The sequence below is a fragment of the Haplochromis burtoni genome, unplaced genomic scaffold (genome assembly GCF_018398535.1).
Source record: "Haplochromis burtoni strain Fernald_Lab_line unplaced genomic scaffold, NCSU_Asbu1 Contig_251, whole genome shotgun sequence".
NCBI classification, from domain to species: domain Eukaryota; kingdom Metazoa; phylum Chordata; class Actinopteri; order Cichliformes; family Cichlidae; genus Haplochromis; species Haplochromis burtoni.
Window position 1 is genome coordinate 414443 of NW_024582612.1, and position 20634 is coordinate 435076.

General features: G+C 41.4%; 1 protein-coding gene across 6 annotated transcripts in view; it reads left to right on the forward strand.

Annotated features, from left to right (window-relative positions):
- Positions 1–3314: 3314 nt before the first annotated feature.
- Positions 3315–20634, forward strand: part of adck1 (aarF domain containing kinase 1) — a 94503-nt gene continuing 77183 nt past the window's right edge. Inside the window, exons 1-4 of one of the 6 annotated variants that reach the window (XM_042227255.1) lie at positions 3315–3749; positions 4095–4158; positions 4711–4848; positions 9679–9762. In XM_042227255.1, the coding sequence (XP_042083189.1) occupies positions 4717–4848; positions 9679–9762 (216 nt within the window). In that variant the 5' untranslated portion in view covers positions 3315–3749; positions 4095–4158; positions 4711–4716. Of the gene's footprint in view, positions 3750–4094; positions 4159–4710; positions 4849–9678; positions 9763–19861; positions 20064–20634 lie in introns of those variants that run through there. The other 5 variants (XM_005938687.2, XM_005938689.2, XM_042227256.1 and 2 more) reach the window with 5 other exon arrangements.

Here is a 20634-nt window from a genome sequence, read left to right on the forward strand (position 1 = left end):
TTAAGTGTTTGTACTTTTGGTCCGCTTGCCTCCACCCCAGAGAGAAGGGTTACATCTCCTGAGTCTAGGTGCGGCTTGCCCCTCTGGGGGCGGGGGTACCTGGACCTGGGATATAGAGTATGTTTGGGGAGTGCGACTGTCTGTGCAGTGTCTATTTGTGTCTGTCTACACGTTGGGTGAGTGCCGAGTATTTGGTGGTGCATATGGGGTGGGAATGCACGTCTGTGTCCGCGTGCGCCTGTTCGTCTGTGTCTGTATGTCAGGTTGGGTCTTAGACTCCACCTCTCTGTGTACATCTCAGGCCCTCTAAAGTACGGAGGCCTATCTCCCCTCATCACACTCCCTGCCGGTGGCTGATGCCCTCAGATGTTGGTGTGTTGGTGGTCCTTGTCGTCTGGGGCTGGGCGCTCATGTATGTACCGGCTCACTCCTGGGCGCCTGTGGCCCGGCTGGGCTCCTTCCGGGGGATGGGATGCCCAGAGGCCTCCGGCCTCTGGGCCTGAAGCTCGGTCCTCTCTGGCACAGCTGGCTGCCGGCAGAGCCCGCGGGCACGCCACTGCAACCCCCTCTGGCCTCTGCTCCGTAGCTGCGGGGTGACCTCTCCTTTGGGGCTCTACTCAGCTCTTCCCAGGAGGGTGGCACGGTTCCCCCCCTTTGGTGGTCCTCCTCGGGTCCTTGTACTCTGGGGTCTCTGGATGTCTGGGGCCTGGATCTCCTCCATACCTGCTTCATGCCCTGGAGGACGGGGCTGTGGCCCCCCCCACACTCCCTAGCAGATCGTTACATGGAGGAACCTTTGGAATACAAGCATCCTGATCCACACATGTATGCACACAGGTGTACACACGGGTGTTCACAGACGCGGACTACAGCTTTCTTGGCTGCTGCCTCAAAGCACATTGTGCGCTGTCTATCTTGCGTGCTGCACAATATCGTTTAATGTTTAGTATCTACTGATATCTACTGCTAGCTAGTTTATTGTGATGGTGCTGTTTTTTTTTATTATGTTGCTCTTTGTTGTTTGTTTTCTCTTCTGTTTTTTTCTCCATACAGGTGATCCAGGTGTTTTTTTTTTTTTCTTTCTTTCTTCCCCCCCTTCTCACCGTCTCTTCTCCCCTTTGGTTTTCTTTCTCTCCCTCTTTCTTTCATTCTCTCTCCCTGTCCTATCCCCCAGTCATTCTGTCCCGTTTGTAGCAAAATAAAATAAATACGTAATTATAATCAAGGTCAATCAAATGCACCAATATGGCAAGACCATGATGATCCACTTGGTAAAATAAATCCGCTTGGCATCTTTCTTGGCCTTAAGACAACAATTCTGATGCAAAAGATCCAAACGGGACACAAAAAAAAGTGTTTGTACTTTTTTCATCAGTTAGTTTTAGAGTTATTACAAAGAGTGAACATATAAGATGATCTGTCTTTGTCACTGGGTGGTGCTGAGGTCTGAATCCTTGGGCAGCTCCTGTAATCACAAACAGAATCATCACAAATGTAAAGTTTACCCCTTAGATCTGAAACATCCTTCCCTGTTTCACACACTGCAGGATCTGAAGTTCTGCTCCTACATGTTTTCAGCACTGCTGACATATGAACTGTTTATTCGTCGATAGTTTTGGTGAACCTTAATGTCTCACTGGAGCATATATTCAACTGAATCATTCGCTTGTCTTTATTTATTTTTTGATGTTCATATGTGTCATACTTGGTTGAAACTTTCATTTTCATTTAAAACTAACAGTAAAAAGGCATTTTCACTGGGATAAGCATCTGAACCAGCATGTTAAAGATGTTTGTGTATACTGAACATTAGGATAATTTAAATCCCGAGAATCTGCTGACTTTTCAGTTTTATTTATATTGCGCCAAATCACAACCACAGTTGCCTCAAGGCGCTTCATACTGTCAGGTAAAGACAATACAACAGGACTTCTGGGGCTAATGGTTGGGTAAGATCGGAGCAGTGCCATCATAACGCTACGTCTCAGCACAGATGTGTGATTACCTTAAGGATGAAGCTATATTGTATTTATTGTGTTTGAACATATTTAACAGTAAATAGCCACAGTTCATTTTAACCTGAACGGCAGGTTGTTTTTCCTCAGCTTGTTAAGATAAGATAAGATAACCTTTATTAGTCCCACACGTGGGAAATTTGTTTTGTCACAGCAGGAAGTGGACAGTGCAAAAGTTATGAGGCAAAAATTAGGATACAATAAGAATAAATACAGTACACAGCTGTACAGAATAGAATAAAATACTATATACAGTAGAATAAAATAAAATAAATATACAATAAGATAAAAATAGAATACAAATACAAATACTATATACAACTGAGTAAAAATACAACGATGACAGAAAGGATTATTGCACTTGTATGGATGTGTGTGTTTGTTCAGTTAAAGTCTTTATTATGGAGTCTGACAGCAGTGGGGAGGAAAGACCTGCGAAATCTCTCCGTCCCACACCGTGGGTGCTGCAGTCTCCCACTGAAGGAGCTGCTCAGTGCTGTCACAGCTCAAGACAAACTGTAAACATAATTAATAACCGAGTAACCTATTTGATTGTATTGTTAGCTTTGGTTGTTAGCTACCTACCAATTTTTGTGTGTGTATGTGTGCATTTTGTTTTGTTTTGTTTGTTGTTGTTGTTGTTGTTGTTTTGCAACTTGGAGTTAGCATTTCATTTTGAACAAATTCAATTGAATGTAGCCGCAGTAATTTTCACCTGGCAAACAGCAGCTAAAACGTAACAATCCTATTTATTTGAGCTAATGTGTTTTTTATTAGAACAAGCTTCACTTGCTGTTTGCTTCTCAAATTAAGTAAAACTGCAATGTCATTTATAATAGCTAGCCTTTTTGGTTACAAAGAATCTGATGTTTTCTCACAATATTGGAAATAATTATAAGTGGTGTTTTAATTTACTTTATCTTAACACAAAATCGATGAAAGGTCTAAACTGCCCCCAATTCTTCCATGTTAAATATTAACTTTCTAGCTATGTGTCATTGCATCCTTTAGATCATATTTTGACATATTAATATTATTGGATAATTTGCACAAGTTGAAAACAAATTCATTTGTTGTGTGGTTACACATGTACACATGTAATTTCTCCCACCCTACATTTAAAAGAATGAAGTGTGTTCATCTTCATCTAGTTATGAGCAGTCAATCTTTTGGGGCTATTTATGAAATCTCCTTCTGGGCCACCAAAATTCTAGGGCCGGCCCTGTGGGCCACACAGGAGGCGGGGTTTATGAGCCATACTGGAGCCAGACGCCAGGGGGCAGTAGAGACTTTCGGGGAGCTGTTACGTCGTCCATGTTTTCTACAGGCTCCATATCAGGCCGTACTACATTAACCAGAATCCTTTGCCTCTGCGTCGAAATTTTGCGAAGAGGTCAAATCAAACGGATAAATGGCAGCCAGTCAGCGCGCGTTGTAGAGTCAGGTAAAGCTGCTCGTAGTTCTTTCATTGAGACGTTTAGTTTCGCCGGTCAGCACTGAGTGCTGCTGGGTGGTGCAGCCATACATCGCCTGTTACAAAACCCAGCCGGTTGTTGCATAACACAACAGCACAAGTGATGATAAGCTCACAGTCGCCGTATCCTGTTCTTTATTAGGGTCTTTTAGAAACGAGACACCAGCGAAATCCGGTCTGAGGCAAAGACACTACTTGGAGCTGTCTCGGCAGGAACTGCTTCGTGATTCATTGAGCTGACCTGCCGCTAGCTGCTCAGGGTGAGTGTCATAACACGCCGAGCCGGCTTAGGTGCACCAACACAAAGATGCTTAAGAAAAGCAGGAGACTAGTGCTTTCACTGTGTAATATTTTAATCAAGTGGCAAACTAGGTAGCTGATATTATTGCGACAACATTGCATGTATATTGTTGTTTTATTTTTAGACAAATCAGATAAACTCCAGTGATCTCCAGGTCAGGTGATTGACATGTAACTGACATTTACTATTTAAAAACAGTCCCAGTTTCTGACCGTAAATAAAGGACAGTCTGCCCTCTACGCGCAGGTGATGCTTTCAGGATCACTTACAAGATGTTTTTTTCCCTCTTTTTTTGGTGCTTAAGCCGTATCAGCTGAAGTTGAACTGGGGCTAGACTATACTCCTGTTCAGTGCCAGTTTATGTCACAGTAAGTCGGTATAACCTTATTTAAACAAGTGAATCATTAACATTCATTTCTTTTAAATTGCAACCTGATAAAAGGGGAGTGCTTAAAAGATCCAAAGTTACACAGCAACACCAATAACTCGACACCCCTACTGGTGAAATGCTTCCCCCTTTAATGAGTAAGTAAGTTTTAATTCTGCAGATAGGAATTACAAAACATAAAAAAGGACCTATTTTACACATTTCTAGCTCCACGTTTTTATTCTTGGGCATTTATAGAGCTCTGGGCAGTTCAAAATAGTCCATATTTGTCTTATTCTTAGTCTTGTTGGGGTCCTTGGTAATGCACAAACTGTCTGAAGCCTGAACCCTCACCAAACTAAGGTGCAACCTTCTGCCGTGATCAGATCTCAAATGTAGATTCATATTAAGAGGCACTTTTCTTTTTGTGTCAATTCAAAGTGCCTGATGTGAATCAGCCACAGTGAATTAACACAGCATTATTCCGAGTTATCAATGAATGAAACACTTCTTTAGCACTTTGTTGATCTCCTCCCTCGTCTTCCTCTTGCAGTGACTCATGGCTAATCGGCTCCTCAAAGTCTCCTCTCTAGCCACAGCAGTACTTGCCTCATCTGGATTGTACCTTTATAGCAGTCACCTGGACCTCAGTGACTTAAGTGTGATCCGCTTTGGACGAGCTGTGGCGACTGTGAGTTACTGCACAACACTACTTGGAAATTTCATATTCTAAAATGCCTTTAATGATAATAGCATTAAGTCCTTACAAGTCCTTCTACTAGGCATCTATACTGGTAACACTTCTGTGAACTTGCTTATGTTGAAGCATCTTTGTATCTTTACTTCATTTGTATTTATTCAGCACCCAAGTTGCTAAACAGTGAAAGTAAATTTTGAAAATAAAAAATTCGAAATTTAAAACTACCTTAAGTAGAATTTAAAACAGTTTCAAATTTCAAAACCAGTACACATACAGTCTGACACTAAAACAGGTAGTCTAAGGAGCTTAGAAAGAAAGTTTACGTTTCTTGAAGACGTTTCAGCTCTCATCCCAGGAACGTCTTCAGTTCTAAGATCGAATGATGGAGAATCCCAGGTGGGAGCTGTCCTTTAAGAGGGTCGTTGGCCCACTATTGATCATGTGCCTCACCACATGAGCCCAGGCGTAGGTCCGCAGAGGTTTTGGTGAAACCATTGTGAGACTGTTATGTGACCCATTCAGATCACTTGATGAAACGTCTTGAGGAAACTCCAGTTGTTTTTTTCTTTCCAAGCTCCTTAGACTACCATGACCTGGATAAACAAGAACCTACACAGACAAAGGTAAAAGTTTCATCAGGACGTTAGTGGCTTAGAAAAGCAGAAAGATTAAAAATAAGCTTTACCAAGAAATTTAAACGATTTTACAGAGTGACTGAAGAAATCACTCTACAGTCTGAACTGTAAAAGCCCAATCACCTTTAGGGACCATGCAAGTCTTTAACAAAGTCATGCTGTAAAATGTGTTCATGAGTCAGCAACTTGCAGCTGTAGGCTGGAGCCTGACTGTGTAGGGCTTAAACACAAGCAAACTAATCTTAAAAATGGTTGTAAAACTAACAGGTAACAATGAAGAGCTACAATAACCGATGTGGTTAAAAGCTTGGCGGGAGCATTTTGGATTAACTGTTGTCTGTGTATCTGGAGGTGGAAACCCCAGATGACAGAAAGGAGTTTATAATTGTCACAGTCTCTAAACCAACTGGAAAAGTATCTTTTAAAAACCGAGTAGCGATCCAGTCTGACAGGTAGGCGGAAGAATTGGACGGTACCACTGTGTGTTTCAGGCTTCCAGAGAGATCTGTGGCTGAATTCAGTGTAGCACTGTTTTATTAAAATAATCAAGAAATTCAAGAAAATCAATTCACACTTTTCTATTGAGGATTTAACAGGTGGGATAGGCAGTGATGGTTTTTAACTCTTTATCCCATAAAGACAACATTTGATGACCTCCCTGTGCCTTTAGTGTATGTCAATAAAAATGTTCTGTGTTGAGCATTAGAATTTTTTTCTGGGTTTTTCTAGTGGTTACTGCATAAGCAGAGATCACGCTCACTAATATCTGATTCCAACCCAGTGATTTTGTTCTTTGAGCAGGCCTGAAATATGACAGGAACTCCTCAGTTCACAAAAGAGCTTCAAAGGTTGCTCCAAGTAGGCCTTCAAAGGGTTAAAAATAATTTTAGCTGGGAAGTTGTGGAAGATGGTTGTTCCAAGCTTCCTTGAATTTCAAACTAGCATTTGAAGCTAAGGTTTTAACAACAACGATGGAAGCTTTTAGCTTGTTCTTTCTGCATTACCTCATAGCCTTTCTGTGTTAGCTCTTTTCTTAGTTTCTCATTCAAGCCATCAAGTCAGATTTATTCAACACGGTTGGTAAGTGATTTGAGAATTCCTGCATAAATCCCCAAATCATTTTAGGGCAGGTCTACAGTGCATCCAGGAAATAGTCACAGTGTGCCTGAAATTCTTGAAAATTTGTTAAGAAAACTAAAGTACAACATGCATATAAGTATTCACAGCCTTTGCTCACTACTTCATTGAAGCATCTTTGGCAGCAGTTACAGCCTCCCATGTTTTTGAGTACGATGTTACAGGCTTTCACATCTGTTTTTGGCCAGTTTCTCCTCGTCTTTGCAGAGCCTCTCAGGCTCCATCGGGTTGGATGGGGAGTGTTGGTCCAGAGATGTTTAATCAAGTTCAAGTCTGGGCTCCGGCTGCACCACCCAAGGACATTCACAGATTGGTCCCCAAGCCACTTCTTTGTTGTCTTGGCTGCGTGCTTACGGTCATTGTCCTGTTGAAAGATGAACTCTGCTCCAGCCTGAATTCCTAAGGTGATCTGAAGGCTACATGAAGTTTAGAGGTCTCTAGTGACTGCAGCAAATTAACATAATCAACCATAAAACAATAACTGTACGAATAGATCACAGAAGTCATGTTGAATCAACACAAATTCAATCTTATGTGAATACTTTGGATTTACTGGGGAAAATTAAGTGAGGAGGAAAAGAAGAAATCACACGAGCTCACCACGTGTCACTGATGAACTCACTAAAATCAAGTAAATTCAAAGAACAGTGTGTGCTTTGATGGAAAATGTTGTGCTGCTGAAAACAAGCTGTTATAATGTGTAGCTGTTAATAATTAATGTTAATAAAAGAATTAATGTTACTAATGATTCGGTGTCCAGCCTAACAGACCCAAGTCAGTGTTTCTGGCCCGTGTACATTTGCACTGGGATTCTGATATTTTTAATATTCATACAGTTTTATTAAAACCTGCTTAATTCATACGGTTTTGGGTGATTTCACTTTGAATCTGAAAAATAATGTTAGGAAAACCTTGATAAAGATAATAAAATAAAGATCATCTAGCACAGAGGTCTCCAACCTTTTTTGCGCCACGGACCGGTTTATGCCCGACAATATTTTCATGGACCGGCCTTTAAGGTGTCGTGGATAAATACAACAAAATAAAACTAGTACCGGTACCGAAAAAAGAAGATTTATTCATAACACACGTGAAAAGACCCAGGAAAACCGATTTAACGATAAAAACGATAACAAAATAACGCTGAAAACCAATAAAAACCCTGAAAACCAGACATTTCATACCTGAGTCTCAACTCTCGCGGCCCGGTACCAAACGACTCACGGACTGGTACCGGTCCGAGGCCCGGGGGTTGGGGACCACTGATCTAATACACCCTCCTTCAGATTCTAGTGGGACAGCAGACATGAGCCTTCAGCGACCTGCCTGATTGAAACATTGTATCAGACTAAGTTAACAGTCAACAGCTACAAAGTTACTTTCTTCACATTGGAGTTTGTCAATCAGGTGCTTGGATGAAGGACTCCCACCAGCTTTCTCCTCTTTGTGCTGTCTGCAGACTGACTCCATGTTAAACTATGACAGCGCCATCGTCACTGCTGTTGTGTCATCAGTGTTTTTGTTTAAAAATCATACTTTTTATTCAAACAGATGCTCCAACATCCTCCTGTGTTACTTCCAGCTGACCTTTCTTTACCTGGATGATCCTGATGAAATCCTGCTCTCATCCGTGAACACCACAGAACGTCAGTAGTTGTGAAAGACTTGGAGCCACACAGCGTTCCCTAACTGTTTCTTTCTTCCTTTAACGTTATGGCACACACATCGCTTGCAGCTCGGCACCTTTGGTTTCTCCGTGGCCAGCTTTCTGGTTGGCTCCACACTTCACTGCCTGTCCCCGGCGTCACTAAAGAGGGAACAGAGCTCATCAGTGTGATTCCTTCCAGCTTGCCCTCAGCCTCCCTGGCGCTGCCCCTCGAGCACACCCCTGCCACAACAGTATTTTATGGAGAATTCCAATCAGGCTTCACGGTGCCAGGCAGTGATCACAGGACCCACTAGAGGAATTTGGGCCCTCAGGCCACGCTCACAAAGTCTTTCTGTTTGTTTGGTCAGAAACTGGAGGTAATTTTGTACGGCTCTGGCAGTGCTCATCCTGTTCCTCTTCACACAACTCGCTGTCTGTCTGCTGGAATCTCTTAATGGTCTCGAGACACTTTTGGGAGATACAATAAATGGCAATGGCATGGTTTAATGTGCTGTCTTGAGCAGCTGGACTGCCTGAGTAACCTCTATAGCAGGTGTGGGGAACTCAAGGCCTCAAGGGCCGGTCCTGCAGGTTTTAGATCTCACCCTGGGTCAACACACCTGAATCACATGATTAGGTCATCACCAGGCCTCTGGAGAACTTCAAGACATGTTGAGGAGGTCATTTAGCCATTTAAATCAGCAGTGTGGGATCAAGGACACATCTAAAATATGCAAAAATTGTGTATGTTTCTGTTCTGTGTCTTGTGTACTGTTTGTTTGTATATGTGTCTTTCTTGCTGCTGTTACACCCAAATGTCCCCTTGTGGGACAATTAAAGGATTATTCTATTGTAAAACCTGCAGGACACCGGGCCCGGAGTTCCCCCACCCCTGCTAGGATCAGGTGTCGTCTATCCTTTATTGTTCCTCATTGGGGAAACTCAGGTGTTCTAGCAGCAAAGTGACAGGCAGATGGAGCGTGCAGATTCACACAAAACTAAAGAGTAAATAAAAAAACAAGAAGTAAGAGGCTAGATCATCAGGAGCTTCATCAAAGGTGTCCACTTGATTTTATTGACTGTTTAACACATAAAAGTTCTACACCACAAAAAAAATAGAATAGAATGAAGACAGGAAAATGCATGTTTATATTGACTATTGTCTTAAGTTGTGAACATGTCTTAGTTAGTTTTTGGATGTTAAACTGTTAAACTATGTAAAATCATACAGAAGCAAGAATGTTCTGATTCCCATTCACAGAGTTATTCACAGCATTCTCCTCCTACCACAATACAATGTAGGGTTAGCACATACGATGACTTAGACCTCAGAAGGTTAATAACTATTCTTCCACTTTGCAGTTGAAAATCTCTTCATGTCATTTGTTTGTTCGTCTGCAGACAGCAGTCATCAGCTACGACTATCTCACAGCTTTCAGACACGTGGAAAATGGCACAGACGAATACTGGCACCTCAAGTCAAAGGTAGAGAACCACTTTGTTTCTTTAGAATTGGGATGGGTGAAATGTTGTTGTTGTTGGTGATGAGCTGAAGGTGAACCAGACTGCCCACTGTTACATGTTACCACAGCTGCCCACTGTTACATGTTACCACAGCTGCCCACTGTTACATGTTACCACAGCTGCCCACTGTTACATGTTACCACAGCTGCCCACTGTTACATGTTACCACAGCTGGCCACTGTTATCATGACACAGCTGCCACTGTTACATGTTACCACAGCTGCCCACTGTTACATGTTACCACAGCTGCCCACTGTTTACATGTTACCACAGCTGCCCACTGTTACATGTTACCACAGCTGGCCACTGTTACATGTTACCACAGCTGCCCACTGTTACATGTTACCACAGCTGCCCACTGTTCTCATCACACTTCTTTCTCCTGTTTGTGAAACAGTAACAATAATTTTGACAACTTGTTCCTCGACAAACTAAAGAAGGCATATTTAACTATTCAGGGACATCATCATCATCACTGTTTTGGAAAAGTGGTTTTCAGTACCTATTTAAGACTATTTTCTAATTTTGTCTGTCCAGAGATGCAGAGAAAATACTATGTAATGTTTTTAATCCTCTGAGCTTGAACCCATGGCAAGATTAGGGTTGGGCTTTAATGTAACCCTGCAGGCTTTTTAGAATAATAAAATGACTTTCTGGGGGTTAAAATGAAAGAAGGTTTTGATGTGTGTCTGTTTGAATTGTCATTTATTGTCCTTTGATTTCAAAGACTTGTAAGAATCATGTTCACAACCAGGAAACAAATATTCTGACAGGAACAGGATTTGGTTTTAAAGTTTCAGAAACAGAAAATCAAAACAATTTGCAAGAATCTTAACCAAACCTTTTCACTTATTCATTATTGGTATTAATGAATTCAGTCCATTTTGGAACAAGTGAAGCTCTGTGAATACTTGTGCATACACTGTAAATCACAGTTAAATGTTCAGTCAGTGCTTAAAGTTTAAACAGTGGAGTAGGGCACACTCTGCTGGACAAACTATGTCACGAGCCCATGTCTAAAATACCTCAAAGATTACTTTCTGTAATCTATTACCCACTACTAGACATGATCCAGACAAATGGGTTAAATGACAACGTTGCAAATGAATCCAGATCAGTGGGGCACAGTGACCAGTGTTTGTATTGTTCACTGCATACAGACCTTGTTTCATGTTTATAAGGTGACTTTAATCATGACACTGTTTTTTTTTTAAGTTGACATGTTCAAATTCCTTTGAATTGTTAGTCTGCTGCTTTCACATTTGTGCTACAATGAGCAGGGTTTGTGTAGCTTCGGAGGAAAACGGTGCCACACATGGACGATACTTTTATTTTTATTGCACAAAAGGACGAGAGTGCAGTGGTAATTTGCAGACTGCACCCAGGACAGAAACATCTGCATTATACTGCTAACAGAACTTTAGCTCTTTGCTAGCACCTGCACAGACAGCAAGCTAACGATAAGCTAGCAAAGAACCCAGAGTGGGGTTAAAGCTGAGTGAATGACGACCTCAGAACAGATAATAAACTCTACCTTTTTTCGCCCTCTTTCCTTCCTGTCACTGGCTGAGCCTTATTAGGCATCTGGTCTGATCCATCTGATCAGTTTTTTGGTGGGATTTTCTTTGTTTTTGAGTGAATTCCTCTGTCAGAAGCAGTGAAAAATCTCAAAAGTCCCTTTGGGATTTTTGATGGTCTTAAGGTCCATCAAATTGGTGCAGTTTCAATTTAGATTATTTGCTTGAAAAAAGCAGTTCAGACCTGTGTGGATTGGGTAGGTGTGAACCACAGTTTAAACCTCTGTACTTTATAGTGTCGACAGAACCATTACCACTGAAAGACAGAGACTGTTACAGTTACATTTGTTGCAACACAAACATATTTCTTCAAATACACTGCTCAAAAAATTAATGTAACATTTTTAAATATATTTAGTATAGCATGACGTGAGTTAAGTAGCAGAGGGGTTGTTTGGTTTGGTTCTTTGGTGTTAATTAAATTAACAACACTTAGAGGGGCAACAAGCATTTGTTTTGGATCAGTGTCACCACTGAGGTGATACATGGACCCCACTACGGTGTACATTTTAGGACATCGTCAGGTATCAGACAAAAAATTGTCAGGTGTCAGTTGTCAGAAAAAAAATTGTCAGGTGTCAGAAAAAAAATTGTCAGGTGTCAGAAAAAAAACTGTCAGGTGTCAGAAAAAAAATTGTCAGGTGTCAGAAAAAAAACTGTCAGGTGTCAGTTGTCAAAAAAAAAAAAGTCAGGTATCAGAAAAAAAGTTGTCAGGTGTCAGAAAAAAAAAATCAGGTATCAGAAAAAAAATTGTCAGGTGTCAGAAAAAAAATTGTCAGGTGTCAGAAAAAAAATGTCAGGTGTCAGTTGTCAAAAAAAAAAAAGTCAGGTATCAGAAAAAAAATTGTCAGGTGTCAGTTGTCAAAAAAAAAAAAAGTCAGGTATCAGAAAAAAAATTGTCAGGTGTCAGAAAAAAAATTGTCAGGTGTCAGTTGTCAAAAAAAAAAAAAAGTCAGGTAAAAATTGTCAGGTGTCAGAAAAAAAATTGTCAGGTGTCAGAAAAAAAATTGTCAGGTGTCAGAAAAAAAATTGTCAGGTGTCAGAAAAAAAATTGTCAGGTGTCAGAAAAAAAATTGTCAGGTGTCAGAAAAAAAGTTGTCAGGTGTCAGTTGTCAAAAAAAAATTTGTCAGGTATCAGAACACAAGGTACCAGAGAGAAAATCTTCCTGCAGGTGGCGCTGTTGTCATGTCCCACCCGAATTGATTTCCAAATACGTCATCAACGTGTGACCGTGGGAGAGCGTAAGGTCATTGACCTCACCGGAGTTTTACCGTGTGTCACTACCCGATCCGTACCGGAAACCCGATCGGTACCCCGCATGCGCAAATCTTACGTCACTTCCTCTCTTTGCCAACATTGCGACATTCAATATATTTGAATGATACGGTTAGCGCCCAGTTAGCTCCTAGCATTTCTCAACAGCTCTGCCTCCTTTTCGACTGCCCGGGACATTTAAACAATGGATAATCCGTATACAAAGAAATTCATGCTTTTCTCCTCAACAGAGAGGTCCCCCGATTGAGCAACAGCGCCGTAAAATAAGAAGAATGGCGCCTAATTACAGAGTTAATAATGCAGACTTTGTAATATCTCACGTGTAGATTCATCAGCCAGATGAAGTGTTTACTGACAATTGACAGTGATAGCGCACATCATCATCACTATTCCAACAATCCTCTCCTCACAGACAAGCATAAACACACTCGACTATCGCTAAATCAGATTTAACACACGTTTGTAATGACGACTAATTCAGTTTATAATAGGGTTTATTCGCTCGGTCAGCAGGTGGCGGTATCCTCGTACACTGGGGAGTAAACTGCCATTAAACGAACAGAAGAAGAAGAAAACATCTGCACATGCGCGGTACGGATCGGGTAGACCCGATTTGTACGGTCAGACTTTACACATGCGCAGTAAGGATCGGAGAGTCCTGATCCGTAACTTTCTTTTTATTTTTCGTTTTTGTCTACATTGTACTGAAATGCTTCATTATTGCAAACATTTTAAGATATACTTGTTATTCTTAACATCTTAACAGATACTCTGACCCATAACTATCGTAAAACGCTACGACCGGAAGTAGAGACCTTTCGCGCATGCGGGGTACCGATCGGGTTTCCGGTACGGATCGGGTAGTGACACACGGTAAAACTCCGGTGAGGTCAATGACCTTACGCTCTCCCACGGTCACACGTTGATGACGTATTTGGAAATCAATTCGGGTGGGACATGACAACAGCGCCACCTGCAGGAAGATTTTCTCTCTGGTACCTTGTGTTCTGATACCTGACAAATTTTTTTTTGACAACTGACACCTGACAACTTTTTTTCTGATACCTGACTTTTTTTTTCTGACACCTGACAATTTTTTTTCTGACACCTGACAATTTGTTTTCTGATACCTGACAACTTTTTTTCTGACACCTGACAATTTGTTTTCTGATACCTGACAACTTTTTTTCTGACACCTGACAACTTTTTTTCTGATACCTGACTTTTTTTTTTTTTTGACAACTGACACCTGACATTTTTTTGTCTGACACCTGACATTTTTTTGTCTGATACCTGACAATTTTTTTTTTGACAACTGACACCTGACAATTTTTTGTCTGATACCTGACGATGTCCTAAAATGTACACCGTACCCCACAGAGGTTTGCACTTGAAAATGTGTCATTTCCTGAAGGTTTGCTGTGTCTCTCAGAGGAAGCCTAATAGCACGACTATGGAAACAGCTCCTTTCACTTCTGAGCGTCTTCCTTACCAACGCGAGGTCGATCTCACAGAATTGACAGACTGAAGCTACTAACTGTGGAGCTATGCTACACTCTCTCTGGACTTGGCTGCTCAGCTAGCTGACCACATCATGACAAAGAGGTGCATGAACAGTAGGATCACACTCATGCTTCCTGGACTGGGAAATGCATGTGCAGACCCTTCTACATGCCCAGAGTGATCATCACTGCAGTGAACCTGATGTTAATGTTAACACGGTGCTCTTCCAGCTGTACAATATAATACACAAACAGCTGCAGGCCCATCCTGAGGGAGCTTTTTGGGGACTTCAACAAGGCTTGTCTTCAGTCTGTACTCCCTAACTTTGTACAGTACATACAGTGCTTCATCAGAAGGACGAATAAATGAGATCACTGTATTTAAGCAAGTCTTCAGGACTCTACCCCTCTCTAATCTGAAACTGTCAGATCACTTATCAATACTTCTGATACCAGCATACATGTGCAGGTATCAGGAAAAGATCCAAACCTCCCATTAAAGACATTAAAACCTGTCCTGAGGGAGTTCTCTTCTGACTGTAAGATTTCTTAGACAGCAGTGAGTGGAGCATTTTCATCATGACCTTCAGGAGTACACAGAGACAGAGCAGCACTGACAATGTAACAGTGGACAAAAGTACTCGGGTCAATACAAACCAAAAACCTTGAATGACCTCCGATGACGAAATGGAACTCAGCCTGCAAGTCAGGGGACAAAGCTCAATACAGTGTAGCAAGGGCAGAGCAGTGGGGAGCCATCAAGGGTGCAAAAGAGGCTCACAAAACGAAACTGGAAGGGTTAGGGATGCTCTGTAGTGGGAGGGACTACAGACCATCACCAACTACAGAGGGTCCACACCCGTCACCACCCCGCTGACACCACGCTGGCAGAAGAATTACGCCCCTTTTCCATTAGTACCTACTCGGGTCGGCGTGCCATAGTTCTCAGCGTTTTCCATTAGGATATAGTAGCTGGTACTTTTTTTGTATCTGCTCGCCCGGGTTCCAAGTGATCCGAGGCGAATCTGAAAATGTGAAAATGTGTTTTGAAACCCGGTAATGAGGGAAGTGGCTATAAAACACAACGCCGTGGTGACACAGAGTCACAGACCGGGCAGCAGCCATATTGTGGCTCGATGTCCACCTTTGTTGTGGCATTCGTGTTGCATCATACTGTTTCTGTAATTCAATTGTAATGGAAAACGAGGTGAGTTGTGCCACGTCGAGCCGATCCGAGTAGATAGTAATACTAAAAGTGCTTTAACTTCTCTTGCTGAAGAGCCCGGACACAGCTGAGCTGCCTCCTGATTCCACCAGCGCTGCTCTTGTCTTCCAGGAACACCCGGTGAGATAGGTGGTGAAAGCTGTGAACATCAGGAAAACTCCTGGCCCACATAGAGTACTTGATAAAGTACTTTGTGCCTGACCAGGAGTTTCAACCTCACTGTCACAATGAGGTTGCCTGAAGACAGCAACCATCACTCTTGTGGCAAAGTTATCTGCCCCAAAGTGTTTCAACAACTACAATCCTGTTGCCTTAATGTCAGCAGTCATGAGATGCTTCGAGAGGCATATCCAGTGCATAAAGGCCTGACTCCCACAGAACCTGGACACTCATCAGCGTCCAGGTCGCCTGCAGGGCACGCAGATGTCCAGAGGACCGCACTGCCACAGCATTCTGTCACCTCGAGCAACCTGAAAGCTATCAGGATGCTGTTCATAGATTACAGACGACAGTGTTCAGTAACATCATTCCTGGAGTACGGGTTGAGATGCTCATTAAGACTGGTTTATCCCTATCCCTATCTGTGTGCCTGGATCAGGGATTATTTGTCCTAGTGGCCTCAGGCAGTTGAAATGGGCACTGCCTGCTCCTCCTCCCTGACCCTCAGCACGAGCTCCCCCCAATCACTGAATAAACTAATCACACTACAGTCACTCCTGCCTGTACGGGAACTGTGTACAGGGAGGAGGATAAAACACTGACAGGATGGTTACCTGAACACAACCTTTGGCTCAGCACCATCAAAACTAAGAGGAGATGAGTCCACTGTCAGAGGCCATAAGAAGATCATTTGTAACCTTCACTAAAGCTGTTTCTGTGCTGTGCTCTGAAACCTGACTGAAACTCTTCAAATAAACCTCTGCAGATGATCTGTTAGCTGTTTGACAACTACTCTTTCAAGGATGTTTGATATAAAAGAAGGTTGGAGATTGGCCTATAATTAGCTAAGACTGCTGGGTCTAGAGATGCTTTTTGAGTAAAGGTTTAACTACAGCCAGCTTGAAGGCCTGTGGTACATAGCCGATCATTAGAGATAGGTTGATCATATTTAAGATCGAAGAATTAATTAATGGCAGGACTTCTTTGAGCAGTTTTGTAGGAATGGGGTCTAAAAGACACGTTGATGGTTTGGAGGAAGTAATTATTGAAGTTAACTCAGAAAGATCAATTGGAGAAAAAGAGTCTAACTTAACATCAATGGTACTAAGAGTAGCTGTAGATAATATTACATCTGTTGTGAAATACTGTTAATAAATTAATAAATACTGTTGTGAGTTGCTGCAACCAACTTTTGGCTGAATGGACTAACCTGGCACATCATTTTTTCACATTGCTTTTCAGGGTGCCTTTGAATTGAGTAGTTATCTGTAGGTTGGTAATTAAATCAAATAAACTTCACCCAGTTCATATCAGTGTATATATCAACCATTATTCTTTATTTTTGAGCAGTGTGTTTACACTTTCTGCTTAGAAATGACATGTAAGTTAAATAAAATACAAATTTAATGGTGAGAAAAACACGGAACAACAGTTCTGTTTCCAAAGTTTAATACCAGGGGTTAATAGATCTCTCTTACTGTCCATTTCATGTTATTCAGCCTACTTTGTGTCTCTGCCTTTCTCTTCATGTTGAAAAGTGGCAACTACAGACTGTAAAGGGGATCAAAAGCTTAGCTCTTTTATCCTTGCTCTAATGAAGCAGGACCACCTGTGAAGCTCAGTGTTACTGGAATCCTCCAATAAGAGATCCATGTACAAAAAAATGCAATGTTTTTCTTGTTAAAATATAAAGAAACCAATCAACAGTGCTTTAAGAAAAATGCAAAAAGTCCAAAAGGTGCACTGTAGTTGCATTTGAGTGGTTGTGATTTACAAACTGTGGAGCTGTGTAACCGTCTGACCTTCAGCTGGACATTTGTTTCTTGTGACATGTTTGAGCACACAGTCGATGAGCTTTGATTTCTTCCTCAGTCCTGCTGACACTGTCACACCCTGTGTTCGGCTGTGAGCAGAGAAACCGAGCTATATTCAGTCTCTCATGGAGAGCTTGACTTAAAAAGCTACTTAAGCAGCCAGTCGTCCAAGCTTATCAAAGGCTTCCCTGAGTGAACTGAGTGGCCATTTATTGTCAATTAGAGTCTATCACAGAACAAGGAGGGGAGGTCTCTCAAGTCTGCCAGATGAGAGGTGAAACATGCCCTGCAGTGAGAGAACAGATGAACTGCTTTTGTCCTCTGCAACCAGCTTTTTATTCAGCTGTTAATTTCTCACCCTAAGGAAATGTCACTTGTCGCTTGCACTTGGGTTTTGCTGACCTATAGATGCACCTGTTTGGATGCAATTTGACTCATTTAACTTGCATTGTTATAACAGGACTGCTCTAAAAATCAGTGCAGGTCTGTGTCTGTCCCCAGGCCCACTGTAGCTTTACATATAACACATAAAGTGATGAGCACCTCTTTTTGCTGAATTTCGAGTGTTTTAAACAACTTTGTTACATCTGTGGTGTTCCCGGTCAGAAGAGACCTCCATAGGAAATGAATGGGAATCCACCCCATAACGCCCCCTTTGGCCTCTGACCCCCTGAATGGCCCACTGAACGACCCATTGACTCACCCACTAAACTGAATTTGGTGGTGAAAAATGTTTTTTATGTTGATTTAAGAGCTGTTAAAACCAACTGGTTACTTGTGACTGGAACAGTACAGTCAGGGGGTGGGAGTGCACATAACCAGAGGGTTAAAAGGGTAAATGAATTATGCTATTAACCATCAGGAGAGTCAGTATTGAGAGGAGAGCTATAATTTACTGCACCCTTTTTCGTCACTGTGCTAATCATATTACGACATAGATTTTCTTTTCTTTTGTTGATTAGAATAAGCTTTACCTATGAAATTGCATATTTTTGCATTTCACTGTTTCTTCCTGTTAAAAGGGAGTTTTTCCTTCCCACTGTCACCAAAGTGCTGCTCATAGGGGCATTTTTCTCTGTATGTATTATTGTAGGACCTACCTTACAATATAAAGCGCCTTGAGGCGACTGTTGTTGTGATTTGGCGCTGTATAAATAAAGCTAAATTGAACGACTGCAGCATTGTTATGGAAATAATGCATTTTAATATTATTTTCTGACATTGACTTCTAATGTTATATTTTGCCAACTCGTCTGCTGAACACAGTGCAGGTTAGAATGAAGGTTTTATCTCATGTCCTGATGTTACAGTGCACCTACAGAAAAGCACCGTGTGCTTGAGCAGCAGGCTTGTTTTGCGGTGACAGAAAACAGACTTTACGCTTGGAGAGAGACCACACCCCACCACATACCTCCACCACCTGACGTAGGGCTGGGGACTCCAGCCCAAAACGGTCCCGAGCTCTCTGTTCAAGCCATCAATCTGCAGTATAATTATAATTATTCACATGTGCCATGATTTGTGTTGAGTTGTACATTGTCTAGAAAAAAGCTGTACTCTTTTGCCCTGTTATGGTTCAAGAGGTAGAGGAGGTCCTCTGCTAACTGGAAAGTTAGTGGTTTGATCGCTGGCTGCTCAAGTTTCCATGGCAAATTATTCTTGGGCAAGATACTGAACCTGCAGTCACTTCTCAGTTAGTGTAGAAAAGCACTATATGAGCATCAGTCCTTTACTTTTCTCATTCGCCTTTCCCAGTGCTCTCTTCTGTTCTTGATTTAAAGACAAAAGACTGAGAGAAATGAAGATGCACATCAATAAAGAGAAAAGCAGAAACACTAGAGTTTGCTGGTTGATGGAGATAGGTCCTTATCTCTGGACTGATTATGCAATCCTAAGTGCTACTCTGTCCCTTTGTCTGTTTTCCTTCTCTCCCTGTCTCAGGGAGTTCAGGCATCTTAGCATCTCATTACAAGCCATGCAAACAGATGAAAATGATTGGAAATTAAATGAAGGTTCTTTAACCCACATGAATAATTCATGGCCATTGGTACAGGCCTGTGGGCAAGGTTGGGAGGGATTGGCTGTTTCAAATATAGAGATTTAAAGCGGATTAAAATGCAGTATTTAAACATGTAAAAATGTAAATCTCACGAAGAGATTGCCTTCATCTCTTACATCGAAATGTCCAAATAACTAGTATGGTGTTAGAGATGGAGTTCAGACCGAATCAACTCCATCCATGAACATACAAAAAGATCCTTGAAGTTAGCGGCAGTCCTTCAAATGCTTATTTTGCAGGTCACTGGACAAATGTGTGTAAAATGATTTTTATGCAAGTTCCACAACGTCTTATTTAGCTAAAGATGATGGTTTCTGCTGGTTTACTTATTTTAATTAAAAAAAAAAAACTCTTGAAAACAAATTTATTTATTTATTTATTTATTTATTTATTTATTTATTTATTTTTTTAAAGGCAAAAAATAGATCGACTTTTGTTTTTCTTTTAGATTACCATCACTGGGGGTTGAATGGCAGAAATGGGGAGCTTTATTTCTCAGTGTGGTGACTAAGCTACACCAGCTAGAACGCACCAAATTGCTGTTGAAGTTATTCACGTCCAAACATGAAAGATTGCTGTTTTGAAGATGTTGGATCTGCCAGAATCAACCCAAAGGCTCTAAATTGATTCCAAAGGATCTTCCCCAACAGGTAATGCAGAAGCTAGATCAAGCCTGTATAAGGACATTTGCCGGGCTCTCAAATATTTTCCTGAGTAGCCATGTGGAACAAGTACAATTTGTCGGCCACACTTATTATTGGCAGCTCTCTTCTATGATTTGTGCACTCTGTAATTTGGCTGGTTTAAAAAAAAAAGTGGCCAGGAAAAAAATTGTGCTTTTCTGTTTCAAAAACATTTTAAATGGGAATTTCCAAATCTTGTGACCTGATGCAGGATATTTTATTTACACAATTTAGCTAGGGCAAAGCAGAAGCTTAATCAAATAGTAACAATCACTTTATGCTATCATCTGAATGTATGATAGCATAGTTCTATATCCTGAACTAATACCACTTTTAATGAAAGAGAGTGAGAACAGTAGGATTTCCATTGTTCTGCTCCACTAAATGCCCCGAAGTGCTCATTATACAGTGAGGCAAAAAAGTATTTAGTCAGCCACCGATTGTCCAAGTTCCCCCACTTAAAATGATGACAGAGGTCAGTAATTTGCACCAGAGGTACACTTCAACTGTGAGAGACAGAATGTGAAAAAAAATCCAT